Source organism: Motacilla alba, chromosome 2, assembly GCF_015832195.1.
Source record: "Motacilla alba alba isolate MOTALB_02 chromosome 2, Motacilla_alba_V1.0_pri, whole genome shotgun sequence".
Taxonomy (NCBI): domain Eukaryota; kingdom Metazoa; phylum Chordata; class Aves; order Passeriformes; family Motacillidae; genus Motacilla; species Motacilla alba.
Genome location: NC_052017.1, coordinates 9,842,929 through 9,865,038, shown reverse-complemented (window position 1 = coordinate 9,865,038; position 22,110 = coordinate 9,842,929). Strand labels below are relative to the sequence as shown.

At 39.9% G+C, this 22,110-nt stretch overlaps 1 protein-coding gene across 9 annotated transcripts in view; it reads right to left on the bottom strand.

The window, feature by feature from the left end:
• The window catches only part of ZMYND11 (zinc finger MYND-type containing 11), a 105,591-nt gene that overhangs the window by 3,808 nt on the left and 79,673 nt on the right, over nt 1-22,110 (bottom strand). For all 9 annotated transcript variants that reach the window (XM_038130044.1, XM_038130050.1, XM_038130051.1 and 6 more), the window contains 10 exons: nt 15,303-15,380; nt 14,825-14,917; nt 13,271-13,358; nt 12,121-12,176; nt 11,220-11,297; nt 10,557-10,675; nt 8,499-8,706; nt 6,589-6,657; nt 4,564-4,836; nt 3,275-3,460 (listed from right to left, as the gene is read on the bottom strand). In XM_038130044.1, the coding sequence (XP_037985972.1) occupies nt 3,275-3,460; nt 4,564-4,836; nt 6,589-6,657; nt 8,499-8,706; nt 10,557-10,675; nt 11,220-11,297; nt 12,121-12,176; nt 13,271-13,358; nt 14,825-14,917; nt 15,303-15,380 (1,248 nt within the window). The remainder of the gene's footprint in view (nt 1-3,274; nt 3,461-4,563; nt 4,837-6,588; nt 6,658-8,498; nt 8,707-10,556; nt 10,676-11,219; nt 11,298-12,120; nt 12,177-13,270; nt 13,359-14,824; nt 14,918-15,302; nt 15,381-22,110) is intronic.

Genomic DNA, 22,110 nt, shown 5'->3' with positions numbered 1-22,110 from the left:
TGCCTCAAAAGAAAAACCACAACAACTCATACTACTGAAAGACAGAGGCAAGAAAGCCAAAATTTACATTGGCTAAACTGATAACCATTTTTTTACATCAGCAATAAAGGGACTGCCCTAGCTGTGTGAGAAGGGAACCGCTCCATTTTCCTTTCATAATTTAGCTCCTGGGAAGTTTATTTGTAAAAATGTCTGCAAACAAGTGTCCCCTCGAGAGCTGTTTTCCTGGTTTTTCATGTTGCTGGCTGCCCACAAGCCTGTGGGAGCCATTAGGATCATCTGCTGGAAAGGTGCAGGGAACAGCTGTGGCTCTCCAATATGTACAGCATGGGCCTCAGCCCAGAGACCAAATTCACATCTGCTGGCTTGGAGAGATCAAAAAATGCTACGACAGGAGAGGACAACTGATCTGTGGGTCCTGCACTTCCCTTTACATATGCTGGCCATAAGTGTGGGATGTAAATCTCCACTTACAAAAGGAAAATAATGTCATCTGTGCTGGTACCAGCACATGTGGCACTGGAGGCAAAGTGCCAGCTGGCCTCAGGCCTCCTCTTTTCTTTGTATTTTCCTCTTTCTAAACGTTATCAATCACTTGGGGTTTTGTTTCAGACAGTACACATCACAGACAATGCTCATTCACTTAAAGACCACCTGTTGCAAGTTAAAATAAATACATGTGTAAATAGATTTGAAAGAGAAAAAAGTTAAAAGCTGTCTATGGAAACAACATATGCACTAATTAAAATGAGTCTTATACAAAAATAAAAGAATTTGGAGAAACTAAAATAGAAACATTGTCAAGACCAGCACTCCAGCCTGAACCCTGGAGGCCATGGAGCTGCATAATCTCATTATTGTTACTGCTGCCTTTACACTTCTTCCTTTTGTTTGCTATTTACTTGAGGTGTCTGTATTAAACCCAAATTTTCTGAAGGTATAAAAATGAAATTGAGCTAAGCCAATTGTGACCAGCTAGAGAAAGAGGAACTGCTATTCTTTAAATATGCATCAGTCTTCTGAGGGCTGGAAGCACATCTTGTGTCCCTGTACACCACCAGCAAAATGATCCCTTTATCCCAACTGGACTTGTTTTTTAGGTATGAGAAAAAGACAAATACAGTGTGAATAATAGCAGCTGTATTCACAAGCACAGACATCAGCATTACACAAAACCGGAGGTTTCTGCTCCTAATTAAAAAGCAAAGCCACCAAAACTCATTTAGTATGTGTGTTAATTGCGTGAGATTTTGGTAAGGAGGTATCATTATAATAGCAGCATACAAGTGCAGCACTACACACCAGGGACTGTCATTAGCAGCACTGAAGGAAGAATCACTGGGGAGTTGTGTAATTGGAGCAAGTCCAGCTGCCTGGGGCTGTGTGTTGGCAGGCAGATCCATCAGCTTGAATGCAGAGGTGTTTATCCTGACCCTCCCTCTCCTGCCACATGCAAACCAGCTGCCTGCATGATGCCTTCATTTAGGGTGGTGATTGACAGATAGATAGTTTGAGGCCACAGAAGTAGGCAAGATTGTCAGATACTCTTTCTATCTTTTGATTGTTTTGCTCGGTAGAGAAGCTTTATGCCCTCATTATTAAATTCAGTGACGTGGTACCAGGGCACTTTTTGATTAGTCTGAAGGATTTAGTAAAAGCATTTAGGAGCAGATAACTCCAATCAATCTCTTTTGAAAATTCTACCTTCAAAACCACCAAAAAGCAGCTAGAGCTAAGAGTCCAGCCTCACAATAATGTTATTGTGCCCGAGTTACTGCATGTCAGCTGAATGGTGACAATGGTTCACATGTGTGCTCTTCACTTCTGACACCACAGAGGTAATTTGACATCTTCTATAGTGGGCAAAGGCAACTCCATGTCCCTCTCCAGTGCCACAGATGAGCACATGCACACAGGCATCAGCAGCTGGTGACAAACTGAACACAGTAACTCGATCAAATCAGTCAAAAATAACTTCTCTGGTCTGCAGAGACAGGTAGACAGGGAGGAATTCTCTTATTGACAGAGACCCAAGCACTGCACCCTCCTAACACCCACAGTAAAACCTCTGTGAGGAACGAAATGAAGACTACAGGAGCTCTGGCATTTGAAGTAATTATTCTCTTTCCAAAAACCAAACTCATAACTGTGATAGTCAGTGATTGACTGTCTTGCCTGAGTATTTTTTTCCACTCTCCTCCAGAGCACAGTTTTCCCTGCAGGGACCATTGTTTCATGTAAGCACAGGGACTAATGAGGCTGAGCAGCAGCAAAACAGCCCTTTATAGCAGAAGGCAAACAGGGCTGCAGGGGGTGGCAGGACTGGCTGTCCCTTGGCTCGTGCCATCTCCTGGAGGCTCCTGCTCCTTTCCAGCCCCACCAGCGCTACAATCCTGTACCCACACCTCTCTGTGTTACAGACAACTGTCACAGTGCTGTGGGACTTCCTCAGTGATGGCTTTTGCTCCCCTCTTCTGTGAGAATTAGCAAAGAAATAGCAGAGTTTGTGTGTGTGCCAGGTCCCAGCTCCTGAGCAGAGCAGTTTCCACCTGCACTCTGCTCCTGGCAAGCAGCAGTTTATGGTTCTTACAGTGTTTGGCTAGGTGTTGGACAACCATGTGGGAGGACACACTCCAGCCTGAGAAAACACCAGCCACAATCCAAATAAAATCTGGGGAAAAATTTCTGGTGTGTAACAGAACAGTAAGTTAGATGTCTAGTTTCACTTTTCTAGTGGGCACACCAACGTGGTTTTTGTAGCTGATGCTGCAGAGTTGCACTTAAGGACCAAACAAGAGAGGAATGTCATGTCTCAAATATAAAGGAATATAAAAGAGCTGTAGAAAAAGCAAGGAGAGGAAAAGGCCAAAAGGATATCACTAATAGCCTTATTAACAGGGGAATCCAAATTGATGCAGCCAGATATTGCACCCTGTGAGGTCTCAGGATCAAAGGAGTGTGAACATAATGCAAAGCATGTCTTATACCAGTAAAATTGCATTTAGAAAAAAAATATTTTTGATAATAAGATCTGATTGAACTCAAGAAGATGTTGCTGTTAGCACTAACAAATTAAGATGGAAAGTAATCAAAACACCAAGTTGAAATTTGGAGAAGATTTGAAACAGCAATGTGAAGGAGAAAGCCTTAATGCTGAAAGACCAGTGAAAGAGGAGCACTGCAGTTAAAAGCAAGGAAGAAATCCCCTCCAACTGCCTGCAGGATGCATATACATTTCCACTTAACTCTCTTGTGATAAATTTTTGACACTTACCCACTGCTTCTTCTTGGTCTGGGAAATCAGTTGCTTGTGCTGACCTGCTAGTTTCTTAATTTCTTCTAAAAATTCTTCTTTGCACTTCTCCTTTACCTGCTTACACTTTCTGTCCATCTCTCCTTGTGCGTTGGCCACAGCTTTGTTCACAGCCTGCCTTTTCTCTTCTTCCATCTCTGTGCGCAGCTGCCAAAGACAGTCAGCAAAGCAAGTCAAGGGACGGCTCTTGGAATTAAAAGTGTCTTAATTAAAACTTTAATGGAGTTTAAAACTCCATTACTGATGCAGTGGGGGTCACCTAATTAGAGATTTCTCCTATTTAGAAAATAAAAATTGCTCAATTAGAGATATAACAAAATCAGATTTAATCAAAATAAAAATGGCACTGTATTTCTACTCTGCTGGGCATCTACAATAGCAGCTAAATAAGCTGCTATTGTAATAATAGTAATAATTGTAATAGCAGCATATTTGCTCAATGATCAGTTTATAAATTTATTAATTTGTCTTTAAAAAGATTTTGTTTTTTCCAAATCTACAACTTCATATAAATCTACAGTAAGTGCACAATGGAAAATAAAAAATAGAACATTCCTGAGTTCATTAAGAGGTATTTATTTATTTTAGTGTTCATTGTCAGTGAGGTTCCTTTGCCCTTGCTCAGATATCTAAACATTTGGTGTCTTAATCCTACAGGATTAACACTTGAACTCCCTAGGTTCATTTCACAGTCCTTCATCCAGAAGGAAATTCATCTTATCTTAAGACAGGTACTTAAGAGAGGTCAGACAAATCATCCTCCAAATTGCCCTGCTCTCTCTAGCCAAAGGTGACCAGGTCAAACTTAGACATTGAATTTTAAATAGGTTATTATTAGATAAGAAAATTCAAGCAAATTTTGGTGACCCTATTTGATCTTCAGGTCAGAAGATGGGCAAAATAAGAATTATTTACGATTAGCAGTTAAACACTGACATTGTTTAGAATCACACTTAACAATGGAGAGAAAGGCTTTAGCATGAATGAACAATTAGTTTCAGTTTTGGATCACAAACTATTTCACTGGACAAGAATCAAAAAAGCCAAGAGTTTTCTGTTTAAAGTAGGTTTGTTGGTAGAGAAATGGTCTAAAAAAGCAATAATGGAGACTATTTTTATGTGGTCTCTTTGGAAAACATTTTTTATTCATTTTGGTAAGAGGTGTTGTTACAAAAATAGGAAAGAATGTGAAGAAATCCCCAGAATCACCTCTCCTCCACCCAGGGTAGGTGGTGTTCAACAAGTGTTACCTTTTCCACTGCCTCTCGCACGACTCTCTCAGTTTCTCTTTTGTGATCAGCTTTCATCCTGTCCTTGAAATCATTAAAGATTTTGGTGTATTTGTCATGGCACATGTTCTGACACACTCCATCATTACTGGTCTGGGTGCTCCGATGCAGCATTTTTGGAGAAGAGGCACTTAACTTCTTGGTCTGAGTTGAGACTGAAACTTTTTCAATGGGCTGAGGCATTGTGGGAATTTCCTGGCTTGAACTTACTGCTTCAGTTTCAGGTTCTGGCTCCTGCAAAGAAAGAAAAACTTGTAAATCAGATATCAAAATAGAACAAGTCAACCTGTTAACTTTTCAGTTCCCCCTGAAGAAAAAATGTTATGTGAATAATATCAGTGTAATTAATGTGAAAGGTGTCTGCTGAAGACCTGTAGTGCTAATGGGATGTGGGATCCCTGTGGAAAACCAACTTGAGAGTGGGCAGGCTCTTGGCTTTTCTGACTTCAGCCAGCCTCACCTCCCCAAAAGTATGAAAAACCTCTGAGGCTGGGCTGACTCCTTAGGATTACTAGAGGTTTGCTAGAGATATTTTTCCCCCACAATATTCTGCCTAAAGAGACTGTAGTTGCATGGCCAAGGCTCCTGAATTGTTTTGGCAAACTCTGGGCTTACTCTGACCCAACAGGCTGCCCTGGAGTCTGTGATATTCCACTGATTCCATAGAAGTGCTGCAAAGATTGATCAGTACTTCAAAGGTCCTTTGAAGATGAAAGGCTAATGAGAATCTACGTCTTGCTTCCAATAATATGGAACTAGACTTGATGACCACAGAGGCTCTGTATAATTACACAATTAGCAAGAAAGAAGTCCCTGTTACTGTGGTGTACTGTGCTGAATTGAGCTACCTGTGTTATTACAGTGTAACACCAATCGCTCCTGCTCTTTAGAACAGATTGATGTTTTACTCCTGGAAATGTTTATTGCTATTTGAAGTGTCTGAAGACATAAAAAATTATTTTTTATTAAAGTTAGATGTTTTAATGCTCATTTAGCAGTGTAGAGATAAAGCCTTGCTCAGGACTGGATTTTGTGACAGTCTTTGTGATAAAGCATTGCTCACACCATTCAAAAGGCTGACTGTGTATTCCCTTTTGCAATCAATTACTCTTTGAGAGGTCACTGTGATTGACTTCTGGATCACTGATCAGAGCTAAGAAGGCAAATGTTAAGACATAAATATATGAAGCAAATTACAGCATTTGCTTGACAGAAAACACAGTAAGAATGGCAAGACATCCTCCTGTAATCTCCCTATCTTGCACTCACACCAAGTTGGTGCCCGAGGGAGCAGCGACTGTGTCACTGCCCCCATCCATGCCTGCCTCCTGCAGGATCAGGCACAATGGGGAGGCAGCTGCCCGGGAATGAGGATGGCCATGTCCCTATTCCAGCCACCACAGAGAGCTCTGCTGCTGCAGTACCCGCACTCTGCCCTGGCACCCCGAGTACTCTGGCAGGGAACAGACATATCTGCAAATGTTTCTCGGCGTTCCTCGGCAGCTGGAAGGAGGCCGGGCCAAGGCCCTGGCGGCTCGGGAGATTTACGGCTCTCTCTGGAAGCGCCCCCTTGTGTACACGCGCGATAACGCAGCCCGCGGCTCCCGGCTCCGCCAGCGGGGCGCGCAGGGAAGCCCGCAAAGTGCGTAAGGTAGTCCATAAACTTAATAATCTCGACTGCAATGCCTAATTTCTGCTGTTTATGGGCTTACTGATATCCTGAATTTGTTATTAAAAAATAAATGCTGTCAGCTGGCTTGCTTTATTCGCGTTATAGTAGGATGTTCCCATGATGACACACGTTACTTGCATGTGGGAGGCACAATTACACTTGTGAGCAAGGAGCACCACGCTGGGGGGCTGCAACTTCCAGGGCTAATGCTGTAACATCCCTAAAAGGTGACTGAAATTGAAGGAGTGCCTCTTAAAATTTCAGACTTTTTGTACTTTGCTATCTCTACGAACACAGTAATTGAGGTTACTCACTTCTTTCTTGAGTTCCATACTCTGGTTACGTCGTCCTTTCTTTGCTCGTGGTTCCTGAGTAACCTTCAGCTGTGAACATTAAGAAAAGCATATTGAATCAACCCAAAACCCAGTTCATTTAAGTGGCTTTCATTGTAACATGACTGATGTGCCTTTTATTTGTGATTATTTGCAATTATTTAGGGTATCAAATAGAAACGTTAATGAAAGGTTCTTAAATGAGAAGTGCACACAATAAGCTTTCTACGTTATCACTGATGACTATGACTGCACAAAGGAACAAAATTAAAGAACAAGTTCTACCATCCAAAATACACTTGCTAAAATACTCTTTAACAATTCTTTTCTTCACTGCTCACACAAGTTCAAACACTTGTTTTCTGAGATATTCCAATATCAGTGACCCATATTTAGAAATCAGATCTTGCTGGATGCCAGAAAACAGCAGTGATTAAAAAGAGAATATAAGTATGTAAATATGGTAAGATCTCCCAGACTGGATTATTACTGGAGGAGTATGGAACTTTATGCTTTAGAATAAAAGTCAGTCTCGCAGTAGAAACAAGGATGAGATCTACGTGGATGGTAATTATCTTACAGTGCTCATAATTTCTTATGCCTGTTTTTGAAGCACACAGTACTAGCTAGTCTTAGTAACAGGATATTGCAGACTACAGCAGAACAGTGAGTTTGATGGCTACTCCTGTGTTCCTGTATCTGGGAAACCAGTAAAACAGGTAAAAGCATTAGCCAAGTCAAGGATGAATAGTTGGCATTGAAGAGAAAATATGTAAATGGACACTTCAGACCCTGTGACTGACACCTCTGAAAAAAATTGGGAAAATACCCATTTTTTGTGACCATTTTCCTGTTTCACCACAGGCTGTTGTACGACTGCACACAAGAATTTAAATAAAGGGGCTGCAAAGGGTTAGCTAAGCAAACCAGGCTAAAAAACCCCAAAACCACTTTGATAAGGAAAAACCTCCCACCACAACATAGAGTTTTATAAACTTTTAAGTTTTCAGTTGCAGATTGGGTGATAGACCTGTTTGACAAAAGGACAAAGGAAAAGGATCAAAATACACTGATTTTTTTGGAATACAGACTTAGAGAAAGGATAGTTGTTATAAATGAGGGAAGACGTTGCCAAGGAAAGGGCTACCAAAAATACAGAGAAGCATCATGCAAACTTTGAAAAGTAGTGAATATATAAAACCCTCTTGGACAATGAAGGATGGGTAAAGATCACCTATGAAAAGGGAATTTCCATGTGGAAATGCAAAGCTTTGGATCTTGGCCATTTGTGCTCTTCGTTAAAACAATGTGATTTTTTTCTTGTTTTGCAGAATTCTTTTAATGACTTTAATCAGTTGCGGTCATGTGGTCAAGTGCAATGTTTGCACCTAACTTCAGCTGGACCTGGTGAAAATGTCATGGCTGGTGTTACTTGTGGCTCTGAAGGCAGAACAGAGCTCAAAGTGAACATACTCCAGCTGTGAAAAGGCTGAGCAGCCACAGGGCTGTCCCTTGACAGGGCTCCAAGAAGGCAGTGTTGCAGTCCATCTGATATTTGTGACATTTGACTTGAGCATTCCTATTTAACTTTAGAAATCTTGATCTGTCTCATCAAGGTGCTGTACGTGACAAACACTTTGAAACTTCCCAAAGGTCATCCAAGAAACTGAGGAAAGAGGAAAATCTAAATTCTTGCTATTACTGATAGCAAGATAAGGATATAAGGGAGATAAGGAGAACAAGTGATAGGGAGAATAAGTCTTTGAACCCTCTTGTCCTCACAAACCTGCAGACAGAGCACAAGGCTAATTAACAGCACATTAATCAACACCACATTGACTTTGTACTCTTTAATGAATTGTCCCAGTTGCTAATGTTGTAGCAGCACTCACTTGCTCATTGCTAGTGGAAGAGATGCTCGACTCTGCCTCCTCTTCCCCTTTGTCCTCATTCTTTGATTTCCAGAATCTCCCCTCCCGAAGGAAGCGCTGGTGCAGTTCCAGTTCATCACAGGCCTTCTTCCAGCCCATGCTGCGTTTCACGTGCAGCCGGTGGATGTTAACTGTGATGTCTTGAATGTTTTCAGAGGGGATCCAGGCCCTTTGGAATACACAGAACAGACAGATCAGAAACATGAAATACAGGTGAAGGATCTCAACCTGAGAAACTGACTTCAAAAGCAGTTTTTCATAATGGTCGATCACTGACAATTCCTTTTTGATTTTTTTTTAAACTCAACACATTTGAAAAAAAAATGGACTACATGCTGTTAGACATTTTTGTCATTATAAATACTTGTTAGCTGTTGGTGCTATGGCTTAAAGTCTCTCTCATTTTTGATGAGCCACAAACCTTCCCCAGCACCATCCCTTATCTGTTCTCTTGCTAAATGCCCTGACTCAGACACAGAAACATTTTTTTACTGGAGGTTCATATGCTAATCTAGAATTTAGCTCTTGACCTCTTTCCTGAAACTGTCAAGGAATGTACCAACTCCTCACATTGAACAGAGACGTTTTGTGTCCTGGGCTCCTGTCTATCAGGACTGAATTTCCATGGGGTCTGCCATGCTTGTTTGGACTGAATTCATGCCAGTGACATGGTTCCAAAGTTACTTTGTCCACTTAAATTTGTTCAGAGAATCCTCAGAGAGTTAGACAGGCAGGTTCTGACATTTTGAAAGGTTATACCAAGCACCAGGCAACACTGGACATTGGATATAGAGTCACTGCCATGCCCATCTGCCAAACAGATTAAATACTCAACAAATGACATGTTTGTGAAAAGATTCTTGATTCTTGCAATATAAATTTAATTTGAGTAAAGACAAAGAAACAATGCCAATTTACCCCAGCCAGGAGTTTGGCCTTTTGTCCAAGCCCAGCACAGTAACTAAGCAATGGCACTGCAGTTGAACATCCTTTGTCTTTTGTATCAGCACACATTTAAGGAGTGGCAAGCACCTCATCCCACAGGTGCCAGGTTACTTTATCAAGTAATTTTAAACTGTGTGAACATAAAGCCGAAGATAACTAACAAAATAAACTGTATTCATGAACAGATTCAAGGTATAAGCATTCTGTGACTGAGGCACCAGTAAAGATGCTTTACTTACTTTGTAACTATTAGAAAGTCTTGGTAGCTCATATACAAAGTGAAAAGATGTTATATACTGTGCAGGTTACATGAAAGCAATTTAAATAAACAGTTACTAATACACTGTTACTGAATTGTCTAGGCCCTTTTGGGATGTCCCAAAATATACTATCTCCCAACAACCATTAATTACTTTAGAATTGTCTCTTCTCATCACATTTTAGGCATATAAATAAAACAGCAAAATAAGCCAAACCAGTACATTCACTGTCACACTGCTACAAACTTCCCAAACGCTGAACAACCAGCTGGAGAGAGAACCAAAAGCTGATTTCTAAGAGACAAGTTTCCAATGTAAAGAGGGATTCTCTGAAATTGCAAACTGGCTCCCAGCAGGAGGCCTGTCAATGTTCCAGCAGTGAGACACAAATATTTGTGATATATATCATGGTACTAAACCACAAAATTGTAGTGCCTCAGCTCAAATGAGAAATTGCCTGAAGTCAATACTGCTGGTAGAAGGAGTAAATTTCTGTCCAATTTTCACCTTGGCCTGGATTAGGAGACTGCTACACATTTGAAGAAACAGCTTAAGTTCACTTACTGTCTTTAATTAAAACGGCATTAAGGAACATCCTTCTGGCAACAGTGGAAAGAGAAACCTCTGAGCCACTGAATATGGACACTTCAGATGTGTTAGACTGAAATATAAATTTTCTGAAATAACAATTATGGCAAAGTATTCAGTATTTCTAATGCTGGCAACAAGCTGAGCCAGGATTTACAACATGACAGATGAGATAAATTATTTTAATATTGTCTGTAAAAAGCAGCACATGGAATTAATAAATTACCTTTGGTGGTGATGGCCAAAAAAGCGAACATCAACTTGATTGTCCTCTTTCTGCATGACTTTGGCTGGCCAAAACCCAAAGCCTTTCATTTTGGCCCAAACCAACTCATGATTAGGTATCTGGAAAAACAGTTGTATTTATTAGTGGATATGAAATATTATATTGCTATCTCCCACAAATATTCTGCTATAATGCTATGCTGGTGCCTTAAGAGTATGGTTGTTGTTTGTGTCTAGTGCTACTTTCATTTTTATCTTCTTACATTTCATTGTTAGATAGAATGCTTGGATCAACTTTAAAAAAACCCCAAAACTGCAAAGTCTGAAAAGGGTATAACTGTCTATTGAAAACAGAGATCTTAAGCAGCCTAAAAATTAACTTGTCTTTCTAGCTTCATTCAGGAGCAAAGTTTTAGTTCTCTAAGCTCCTTATTTTCTTGTGAAGCTGTTGTAACTGGCTGATAGCCAAGTTTTATAACCTGTATTGTTACTGTTTGAACTTCCATCAACACTTCACTTGTGTAAAACATCCAGGCTTACAGAGTCTTAACCATGCTTTTGAAACAAGCCCTGTGAAATGGAATATTCAATGCATTAATGAAACCAAAACTGCAGGCTTTCACACAGAAAAGCAAACAAATAAAAATCTGTGTCAGCAACATACACAAGGATAGCAGAACCAATTGTCAGGTCGTGCATTTGACAAATAGAAACAGTTCTTGCAAAGCTGCAGTTCATCCAGCTGAAAAACAAAACAAAAAAAAAAGGTAAATAAGCAAAAAAAAATCCTATTTATGTGATTTCAGTAGCATCCCTCTCCCTTAAGCAGTAAAATTTTTCAGCCCTACTTGCTAATTTGGTGGAGTTACTTCTGTCCATGCAAACTAAATGTATGAAACTGAGGTGGGCTGTGAGAGGCTGAAAGACAACCTGAAGAAACATTATTCATGTTTCAGAAAACCCAGGCAAAGGGACAAAACTAACTGACATATTAATGATCTATTATAGATGAAATGCAAAGAACAGTTCTTACAATTCATCAAATATTTAAAGTACATTGTGAAAGAAGTAATTCAACTGTACAAAAGGAGAAACTGTGCCAGCTCCTCAGTTGTATTTTTTGGTCTCCCCTGAATATGGAGAAATGTTTTGATGACAATTACAGAATTCAGTAGGAATCTCACTTCAGATTCAATTTATATTAGTAAGTTATAATAATAACTTACTCAAGCAATTATTTCTAGTTGAAATCTGTATTGCTCAATTATTTCCAAAACTAAAATTTGAACCAGTGTTTTTAAAATTATCATCTATCTGCAAAAAAAAACAAAAAACAAACAAACCAAAAAACCAACCAACAAAACCCCACAAACAAAACCCAACCAACAAAAAAAAAACCTAAAGAAAAAGTAAAAGGAACTTTGAATCAGCTGCTAGACTGTCTGGAGGAAATTTATAATTCAATTTCACATGCTTTTTATCTTGTAATATGAAGAATAATTTCTTAGGTTTTGAAATGAAAATGAAGATTCTTGGTTACATTTTGGTTACTTGGTAGTACTTACTTCATGGCAGGTGTCTTTGTAAAGCATCCTTGCTATATCAGCTTGTTCACTGTCCGCTATGAATTAAAAAGAGATGGTATAAACAATCACAGTATGATCACAGTGCTCACAAAGATTTGCAGCTGTCATTGATGTGACATTCATGCTATAATTGTCGCGCTTAAGAAGAAAAAACATAATCACTTGGACAGCCCTTCCATTTAAAATTTTCTAACAATCAGTTCAATATTTGTTTTCTGTGACATACTTATATTCCACAATACTGGTTTTACAATGAACAATGCAAGTACACATCTGAGGAGGAGCAGCAGCAGGGAGACACAGTTGCTCTTAATATGGATTCAGTTCCTTTCCCTGCTTGTGTCTTAATGGCACACTGCAGTTGTCCTAAAACATCTCCTCTCTGCTCTGTGCTCTGAGTGATGCTTCACAGACTGTTTATCCCTGAGTCTCCCTTTACACCTGTGTATTCCTCTCTTGGCATATTTACATCTCTCCCCAGCAGCCACAGTGTGAATCTCCTAGGGCTGTATTCAGGCTGGTGCCACCCTCCTCTCAGTCCCCCTGATGGGGGCCACGTCTGCAGGGGAGAACCACATCCTTCCTGAGATGGTGGCTCTGGAAAACAGGACCTGGCTACAGCTTCTGGACTGGTGCTGGTGGTTTTTTACTTCCAATCAGTCACTCATTGCCTTCCCAGTGCCTGGCAGCTTCTCTGATGGCTGTAGCTCCACACTGCACCAGCAGCACACTCCTGGAGTGGATGTAGCTACATTTGCTGTCACAATATGGCAGATATTGCCCAAAAGTAAAAGAGATATGTGCACAGTACATGTTTCTGCTGACACATTATTGGCAAAAATCTTCAGTATAGACTGACCTAGGACTTTGCTGAAGAAGAAGTAGGATGGAAAAAGTGTAATTCTCACTAAGAGGTTTATCCAGGGAGGATGAAAATAGTTGCTAGGTGGGCCAGAATAGGTGGGCCAGAACAGACCCTAAAAAGTCCTTATGCACTTTGATTTTTAAGGGCTTTCAAATTACCTCGTTCGCACTTAAGACTAATTAATGCCAAATTCATCCTGGACTTGTGAGTTTCCTACAAATAAAGACAATTCAAACAAGGCAAGCAGTAAACGTAGTATTTTACCTCCATAGAAAATCACTGTGTTGTGTAGAAGCAGTTGAGCATCTGCTTTGAACTCCTCATAACTCCTGTACTTTCCTTCATTTACTTTCTACACAAAAGAAAACACAAGGCTGTGAGAAAACTCTTCAAAGTGCTCTACCTGCTTTATGCAGAGAAGCTTTCACAGAAGTCTGCATTATGCAACACAGATCAGACACTGCTTTTCCTGCATACAAAAGGAATACTTACAACTCCTTTGACATGGTTTGTTAGTACCTGAGCACTGGCTGCCCTTTATGCAATGCCCAGAAGTAAAACAGATCCTTTAATACTTGACCAAGTTTAAAAAAGATTTTCCTGGTTGGAACAAGGGGAAGCTGCAGTAGCTGCAGCATAAGGTGTGGCCCAGAACATTTGTTCAAACTGAAATATGTTCCCTGAGGTGAACATTTTGTACCTTAAAATATCAGCTAGTTTCATATCAATGTTTTTCAAATCAATGACTTTCAGGACTGAGCTTCCAGGATCTTCACTTGATAGTCTGTGTTATCTGATGAAAGCTGATTGTCCCAGTCTTCCAAACTCATAAAAAATGCCTACATGGAGCAATGCAATTCATTTTCTTAGTAAGGCTTTGTCCAATGGGGAATGCAGCGTTTTCAGTTGGGCTCTCTCAAGAACATCTATGCCAATTCCAATCATCAAACAAAACAACATCAGCTTGTAGAATGCTATCAAAGCCAAAAGACCTTCTATGGAAGCAGGAGAAGTTGACAGAGTGAAAGGAAGGCCTGACCTATTTTCAGGCTCAACCAGTGTTGCCAGCACTTCTAGACAGGCAGCAGTGCTGGTCTCCAAAACTGTCAGTGAAGCTATTGTTTATTTGTGCATTTTAATAATAAAACAAAGGCTCTTCACATCTGTGCTTGTAAAGGGCAAGATATACCACAGCACTGCCTACAACAATCCAGTTGCAGGAATGAGTAAAGATGAATATGCTGTTTATTATGGTCATGTGCAGTTGATTTATATGAGTCATGATCAGACCTCTGGCTCAGAAAAAAGGGACAATATATTTATTAGTACTTTATTTTTGGAACAATTAATGCAAAACAGATGTTTTGGGTGAGTCTGGTTTTTCACGATCAACAAAGTGATTGGCTCTTTATGAATCATTCAGACGTTTATAAAGCTGACACCCACACAGGGGCATAATGACTGAAATCAGAATATGGTCAAAAACACTGGACCAGAGAAGCACACACAGGCATTTGAGTCTATATTCATTGATTTAGCTAAACAGTAATTTCTCTGAAGATTTTAGCTACCTGCAGATCTTAGTATAAAAGGAATTGAGGATACTCTGTGTCTGAAAACTAGGAACCACTGAAAATGGTTTTACTCAATTACCTATTTATGAGGAAAAGTTTGACATGTTAAGCTTCCATACCTAATGCTGGATACAATACTGAAATACTGATCATAAAGAGAATTAAACAGGATTAGGACTTTTTAAACTTTCACTATTAAAAGACACCAAAACCAGTGTGGAAGTTAGAAAGCAAGCCACTCTACCTCCTGTATAGTAGGAACATCAACAGCTGAGTGCACCAGCCTTCGATACATTGGGTGTTTGTTGTCCTTCCCCTTCTTGTTTAGATCTATAGCCTGAAAGGACCATGAGACAGCATTTGTTATTGCATTTAGAATCTGCTTAAAACACATAAAAGAGGATTAGAAAACGCAATACTTTGGAATATTTCAGGTGGGGACTACACAAGTGCAGACTGGGGATCCACAACCCATGAGATTGGGTGCGTCTCAAACCTGAAACGTTCCATGTCAGAGGAGCCACAGGCCCGTGCCATAACCTGGTGAGACTGATCCAAACCTCAGGGCCTGGTAAGTGTATGTGAAAACACACACAGTGCTTGTGACAGGAGAAATAAAAACCACCCTCCTGTAGCCCTTCTTCCTGCACAGTCGCAGGTGGGCAACCACAATGACCCTCTGCAGAGCAGCAGGACTGAGCAACCTCCCTGCCCAGACTCACCCGCTCCTTCATCCGGGACACGATGAAGCGCAGGTACGTGCTCATCTCTTGTTTACTTGTGTTCTTCTTCTTGATACTCTGCCAAAGAAAAACACCATCATATTAGCGTTTTAAACTGGACTTCAAAATCAGACAATAAACATTTCCTCTGCATTAACACTTGATTTGAAAAGGTAACTTTGAATCACATAAAACACTATTTCTTAGGGAAAACCTTTTCTGAGAAATTAGTAACACTAACATGCCACTACCACCATATCTGTTACTTTGAATTATGTCTGGGCTGAGAACTTTAGCTACAGAAAAATTGCAAGTTTTATTTCCACTTGTATCCATAATAGTTTGTCAAAACCTCTCATAAAAAAGGGCCTAATTAGAATAAAGCAACGAAGAAAGTCATTTTAGGGAGCAGCTGAAAATTTATTTAATGGTCTTTTTATTAGCAAGGCATTAATAATTTTAGTAAAATAAGAAATAATTTAAAAAATAATATCCTGTACCATCTACAAACTATGTGCTGACTAAGCAAAGTGACACCATCTGGGAGGAAGACAAATTGGCTCTAGCCAGTAGAAACTCAGAGCACTTTTTACTGCTCAAGAAACATAGCAGTCTGGGAGCTTTGTGGTTCTTCCTTCACAAAATTTAATCCAGATTCTGGAACACAGATCACTACTTTTTAGCAGTTGAGGATCCAGAGTTTTTCTCTCTCATCTTAGACTATTATAGAGACTTACCCCACCCTTCAAAGTATAACCAGAGTAGTGGGAACCCTGCATACTGAAAATGTGCTGCTAGAGAGAGGGTGTCTCTGCAAATGCCTAATGTGCTCTTACAAAGCCACCTTTCCAATCCCAGCTCACAGCAGCTGTGCACAGCTCTGCAGAGCTACAACAGCTGCCTGCAAAGTGCTCCCTCCTCCCTGCTTTTACCTACAGTAGCTCTCCCAAACAAAAGCACAGTGAAACAACAGCATGGGTTCCAGGTCTGTTACCCTGAAGTGTTTCTAACTGCTCACATCTCCTGCTAGGCATTCACTCCTCCTCACACCTCCTTGTGCACTGACTGCCAGGCTGAGTTCTCCCCTTCTCACGCCTCATTTCACCACTTGTGCGCAAACTGTGTGGACCAAACTGGCTCAGTTACACTTGCATCCTAAAAATCTGATGGCCTTTAGCAAGATCCACATAATTGTGCAGATGGTGGTTGCTTAGCAAACACAAGACAAAAATGAATCCATGTTCTAATATGTAAATAAAAGACTTAAAAATTATCAGTCACTAGAAGTGTGCTATTTTTAATTGAATTACTGATATATGACTCTGGACATAGGGCTCACAGACACTGAGTACAGAGCACCTGCTTTTACAAATTTACTTGGCAAGAATAAAATTACACACTAGCACAAAAAAAGCTGATCGGATTTGATTGTGTCTCCCCCATTTATATTCCTCCTGCAAGACACTGAGGACACTGAAAACCACAGGCTGTTCCCCTGTGCGACAGCAAACTTGCAACCTATACATCTCAGGATTGTACTTACTACCTTTCTTGAAACAAAACTGTACACAGCACTACCTGCAAAGCTGCTCATTTGATTGCTTAACAGCAATTAGAATCATTAAAAACTGTGCTGAAATACCAGCTCAGTCACCAACCTACTCAGACACTGCATGGTGCATAACAATACTACAGCTTTCTCCTGACTGGGAAAAACTCTCTTGTGGGAAGGGCCAGCCCCAGGTATTTCTAAACCTACAGTTCCTTTAAGCATTATTTTCATAATATTAATGGCTACCTGACCTTCCTTCCAAACTCTGGACTGACAGAGAATTTATCCTGCACTATATATCTGAATCACATTCTGTATATTCATGTTTCACTCTGACTACCAGGAGAAACGTGCATTCTGCTGGAATTCCAATCACCTACTCAGTTTCTCATAAACTACCATTGCCACTGCAAATGAAAACCCAAATGTGCATTAAATTATCTGCATTATGAAACACTGCTGTCATTTTGTCATTTCAGGCACTGGAGTGCTGTGTGCTTGCTAATGACACAGCATTTTAAAAGACTGAAACTTATAAGGACACAATAAAACTCACATGCACTGACTAGTCCTACACCTCTTTTTTTGACATGCCTCTGGAATTTATCATCCTTTGAAAGTATTTCAGAATTCATGTGAACCATTTTTCATGCCCTGCTGGGCAAGACAGTTTGAAAGAAACTGTTGAGATAGATGGTTTACAGTCTTATCCTTGAGATCATAAGAAAAGATAGATAGCTGGCTTTGTATAGTTATTGATGTCAGCAATTAATATCATCTTAAGCACCAATGAAAATTATATAATTAACTTGACGATTCTGGCAAACTTTAATTTTTCCACTTTTCCTTCAGTTCACTACACTGATTTATTTTCAGAAAAACTTGATCTCCTTGTTCCTCTACTAAATTTTGAAAGGTAATAAATTTAGGGAATTGGAGCCTATGAGCCAGCAAAATGTCTTTTTATGGCAAGGTTGCTCACCCTTTGTAGAAAGCCAGTTACATTTCAAGCACTTCATTCACTTTTCAACAATAATTAGCCATTTAGGAGGTAGCATTCACACATTCTTTGGAAGTTATAATGGAAAATGTGTAAGTTTTTAATAAAAAAACCCTCCTTTGTATTTTGAAGACTTGTAGTGTTCTCAGAGTCATCAAACTAGAGCCACTTTAACCAAGAAAATAGATAATACTAGATGGGGACTGTGATTTGCATAAAATCTATTTATATTGCTCTGACACAAGATAATATACCCACTTTCAGGTCCCCTTTGTAGGCAGAGTAATATAGAAGCAAATATAAATGAAAATTAGGTCCTCTAATTTCTGACTTTCAGGAAACAAAAACAATGTTAGTGGCAAGATCCACTTTCTTTTCCCTGTCAGATCTACTAAAATACTCCACTGGAAACCTTGTTCAAGTTTGTTTCAAGGAGACTGCTGAGATTCTATCCAGCCCCCAAAATGTCAGGATCCTTATACTTTTACATAGCCTATTTGTGAGATAAATTATCTTAATATAGAACTGTACCAGGTCTGGCTGGGATGAAATTAATTGTCTTCGCAGCAGCTTGTGTGGTGTTGTGGTTTAGATTTGTGACCAAAACAGTGTTGGTAACACATGGATGTTCCAGCTCCTGCTGAGCAGTCCTTGCACAGGGTAAAGGCCTTGGCAGTTTCTCACTCTGCCCCACAGTGAATAGACTGGGGAGTACCCAAGAGGCTGGGAGAAGACTCAACAAGGCAGATGACCTGCACTAACCAAAGAGCTATTCCATGCCATGTAACCACATGCTCTGCAATAGAAAGGAAGAGGAGAGGGCTTAGGGGGAATTTAGCCATCTTAAACTCAGGAACTGACTGGGCATTGATCTGTCCATGAGGATGGGGAGTGACTGCCCTTGCACCACCTTTGTTTTGTTTTCTTTCTCAGTTGGGAGTTGAGGAGACGTGGGAGTGCAGCCCTGTGGTGCTTGGCTGCCTGCTGGGGTTGACCTGCAGCATGGACATTCCTAAGGCACACCCCTGCTACAGAGAAATCTGCAAACCTCCTGCTTTGAATCAAGGTAAACTGAAAGACTTGGTCAGGCCTATGTGTTTAGACAGGGATGAAGGAGTGAAGTAATAACCTTCCCAATAGCAATCCTCATGTAGAAGATTAATGAGATTTGGTAGGTGAAAGGCCAAGCCTGCAGCCTAACTCTTTTCTTGTGGGTGCAGGAAATACCTTCTATGAGCCTTACTCTCTGCAGCACATCTGTTTCTTAGAAGCTGGAACCTGAAGGTTACATTGCTCTTTATATTCAATATTCCAGATTAATTATACTGCCTAGCTGTTCAAGAGGGTAGCAATATATTGCTACTGTGCAGGTGTGACTTATTTAGCAATTCTGCAGGGCTTCACTGCAAGGCTTTACAAACCACATGAGGCTAGAGAAGCCAGGGGCACTTCCCAGAAGCACTCCATCCTGCAGTAGCACCAGGGATGATGGAAATGACAAACCTCTGCACTCTGAGTTAGCTCTCAACTCCCAGGGTGGCAGTGGCCACTGTGCTGCAGTTGCTGCAGTCTTTCATTTGAAGAGAAAAAAAACCCAGGAAAACTCTAAGAAATGCAAGGTGTCAGTGCCAGCATTCTGTCCAGCTATAGGCATTTAAATTACATTTGCACCATTTAAAGACGCTTCCATTTCCCTATAATCTCCCATTAATGAATATTTTTCCCTTCCTCTCTCACCTGTCCTGTGTATACACACATCAAAGAGCTGCATTTCAGTTCAGTGATGGATGATGTGAAGGCTGCTCAATGACAGATACATGTTTCTGAGGCATCAGCTGCATTTTCAGAAGCAATTCAGGTTTCTAGGGTTCTATTTGTAGAGGGGAACTATGAGCATGAGTCTAACACACACTCACCACTGCTCTTCAGAAACTTCTGGCTTTACACACTGGCCCTTGGACTTTTTTTAGGGCTTAAATTGCCAGAGGAATTTGATGCTACATATGGAAAGCTTTACTGCTCTGCTGCCCTCTCTCAAACTTTCAACCCTCAGGTCCTCAGGTTTCCTGTACCATTAAGAAAGGTATGCAGGCACATGGAATGGGTCTCAGAGCAATCAATGCACTGTGTGCCCTAAGCATCACACAGAAAAGCTTCCGCAGGAGCATAATATGCCCTGAGATTTGCCTCTTTCATGATCAGATGCAGTAAAATTAGACTTTTTAAAGCATCAGTTGCTTTTGGAAATGTTACAGCTGAATCCACAAATTGATTTCTACATGTATGGTGCATTAAACACTTTCTGAATATGAAGCATCATATGAATTAAATATGCTTTTATCTGCACAAAGAAGGTGGTAGGAGGTGGGTGGAGGTTACCCCGTTTTCTCACTGCTGTGGACAAATTCCTTTATACTTTATTCAGTATGTCCTATGCAGTGCCCAGTTCTGTCAGCTCCCTGATTTACTCTGGGGTGCATGGGAGGGACTGGTGAGGACTAACATCTCACAGGGGTGAGCTTTGTGTGAGCTCTGTGCTGCTAAAACTGGTCCTACACTAGGACTGCCCTTTACCCACCAACCTATGACTATGATGTGTGTGATCACACCAAATACTGTTTCAAGAATGTGTTTCCCCATCCAGGTCTCAAACTCCTACCATAACACTATGAAATAAGCCAACAAAGCCAGATTCTTTCCTCCCTCCTTGTATTTGACATTCACCACCTTGACTGACAGCTGGTACCTAAACCCCCCTGATCTAAGCACTTGAAAAACTTCACTTAAGTAACCTCCATCTTCCTGTACTTCTAACTTTCCACGGCTTGTCATTCTCACTTGTCAAATTTTGTCTGAAGTTGATTGTGAACTGCATAATGGTTTATTTTTATGTACCCTAGGAAATGCTCAGTACAGTACCAGCACTCAGAAAAAGCCTATCTATAGAATATTTCCCAGCACAGTATTTAATATCTTAAGCTCTACAGATTCCTTTGGTCCCCTATGGATAAACCCCAGGAATATTGGAGTACCCACCATGATAGGTAAATTGGCTATAAGTCCTTGCAAAGCACATGCATGGAAGACCAATATCTCATCAAATGATTGTAAAAAAATTTATTAGTCAAGCAAAATCACATGACTAATTCTTTCCTTCTGTTTCATGAATCAAAATTATTTCTCTGTGACAAATGATATATCAAAATGCTTAATTTTGCCTTCTTATAATTTTTTTTAATTTGGAATTTTAGACAAGAAATAATAATAGTCAATTACACCAACATAATCAAAATTCTCCTACTCATAATTTTGTATATATCTATTCCCCTCCAAAAATTAGTAGTTTGGCAGTACTTTTTGTAGCCTTCAGGTACTAAAATAACAGCTGAAGAAAATTAATGCTCTTGTTTTATATGACTGAAGAGAAGCAATAAATGTACAGTTATCCTATATCTTTCAGAGACAGAGGTGACTAACCCTGTCTGGAATGGACTAGTCCAGTAGTGAAAAATGTAATCTCTAAACTCATTCAATATTAAGTTTTTCTCTTGTGACTTGTCTACCAGGAATTTTGCTGATAATGCCAATTTATTTCACTTAAGACAATGATTAGTCAACAGTCAGGGAAAAATTTCAATCAGTGCAATGTGGTTTGAATTGAACTTTGTTTGACTTTTGACTCCTGCTGAGAGTTACATAGGGTACAAAAATACTCAGACTGGTACCATCAATTTAAAAAAAGAAATAAATGAGAAATTGGACATTGTTGTTTATGGATGCAAAGGAGAAAAACCACGAGCAGGCAGAGTTCAGAACAAGGTTTGAAAGGGATTGTTATAAATGATATGGGAAGAAAACACTTTTTAAGTTATGAACAAATCTTTAGCAGTGGCCTTTATAAAATATTTCTGAGTAGCCAAATATGCAAGACAAAACTGCACTGGTTGATCAAACTAATACAACCAGCAATTGTGAAATGAAAAATTCAAAGGCTTGCTGACCTTGGCAGCATTAAAGAAGCAATCTTTACATAAGAATGAAGTGGTTTTAGAATATTTCTCCCAATATATTATGTTTTAAACATACTTTTTCTTCACCTTTGTAAAGAGCTTTGAAATCTCCAAGTGAAAAGTGCCATGTCCAGTTATGGAATTAAATAAGAAAATATATGTATCTCTTTGTCCCAGCTATCACTTTTCTTGAAGATACTTATTTACTGCTGATAACCCAGTGTAAATCCCCCACTGCCCTCATGC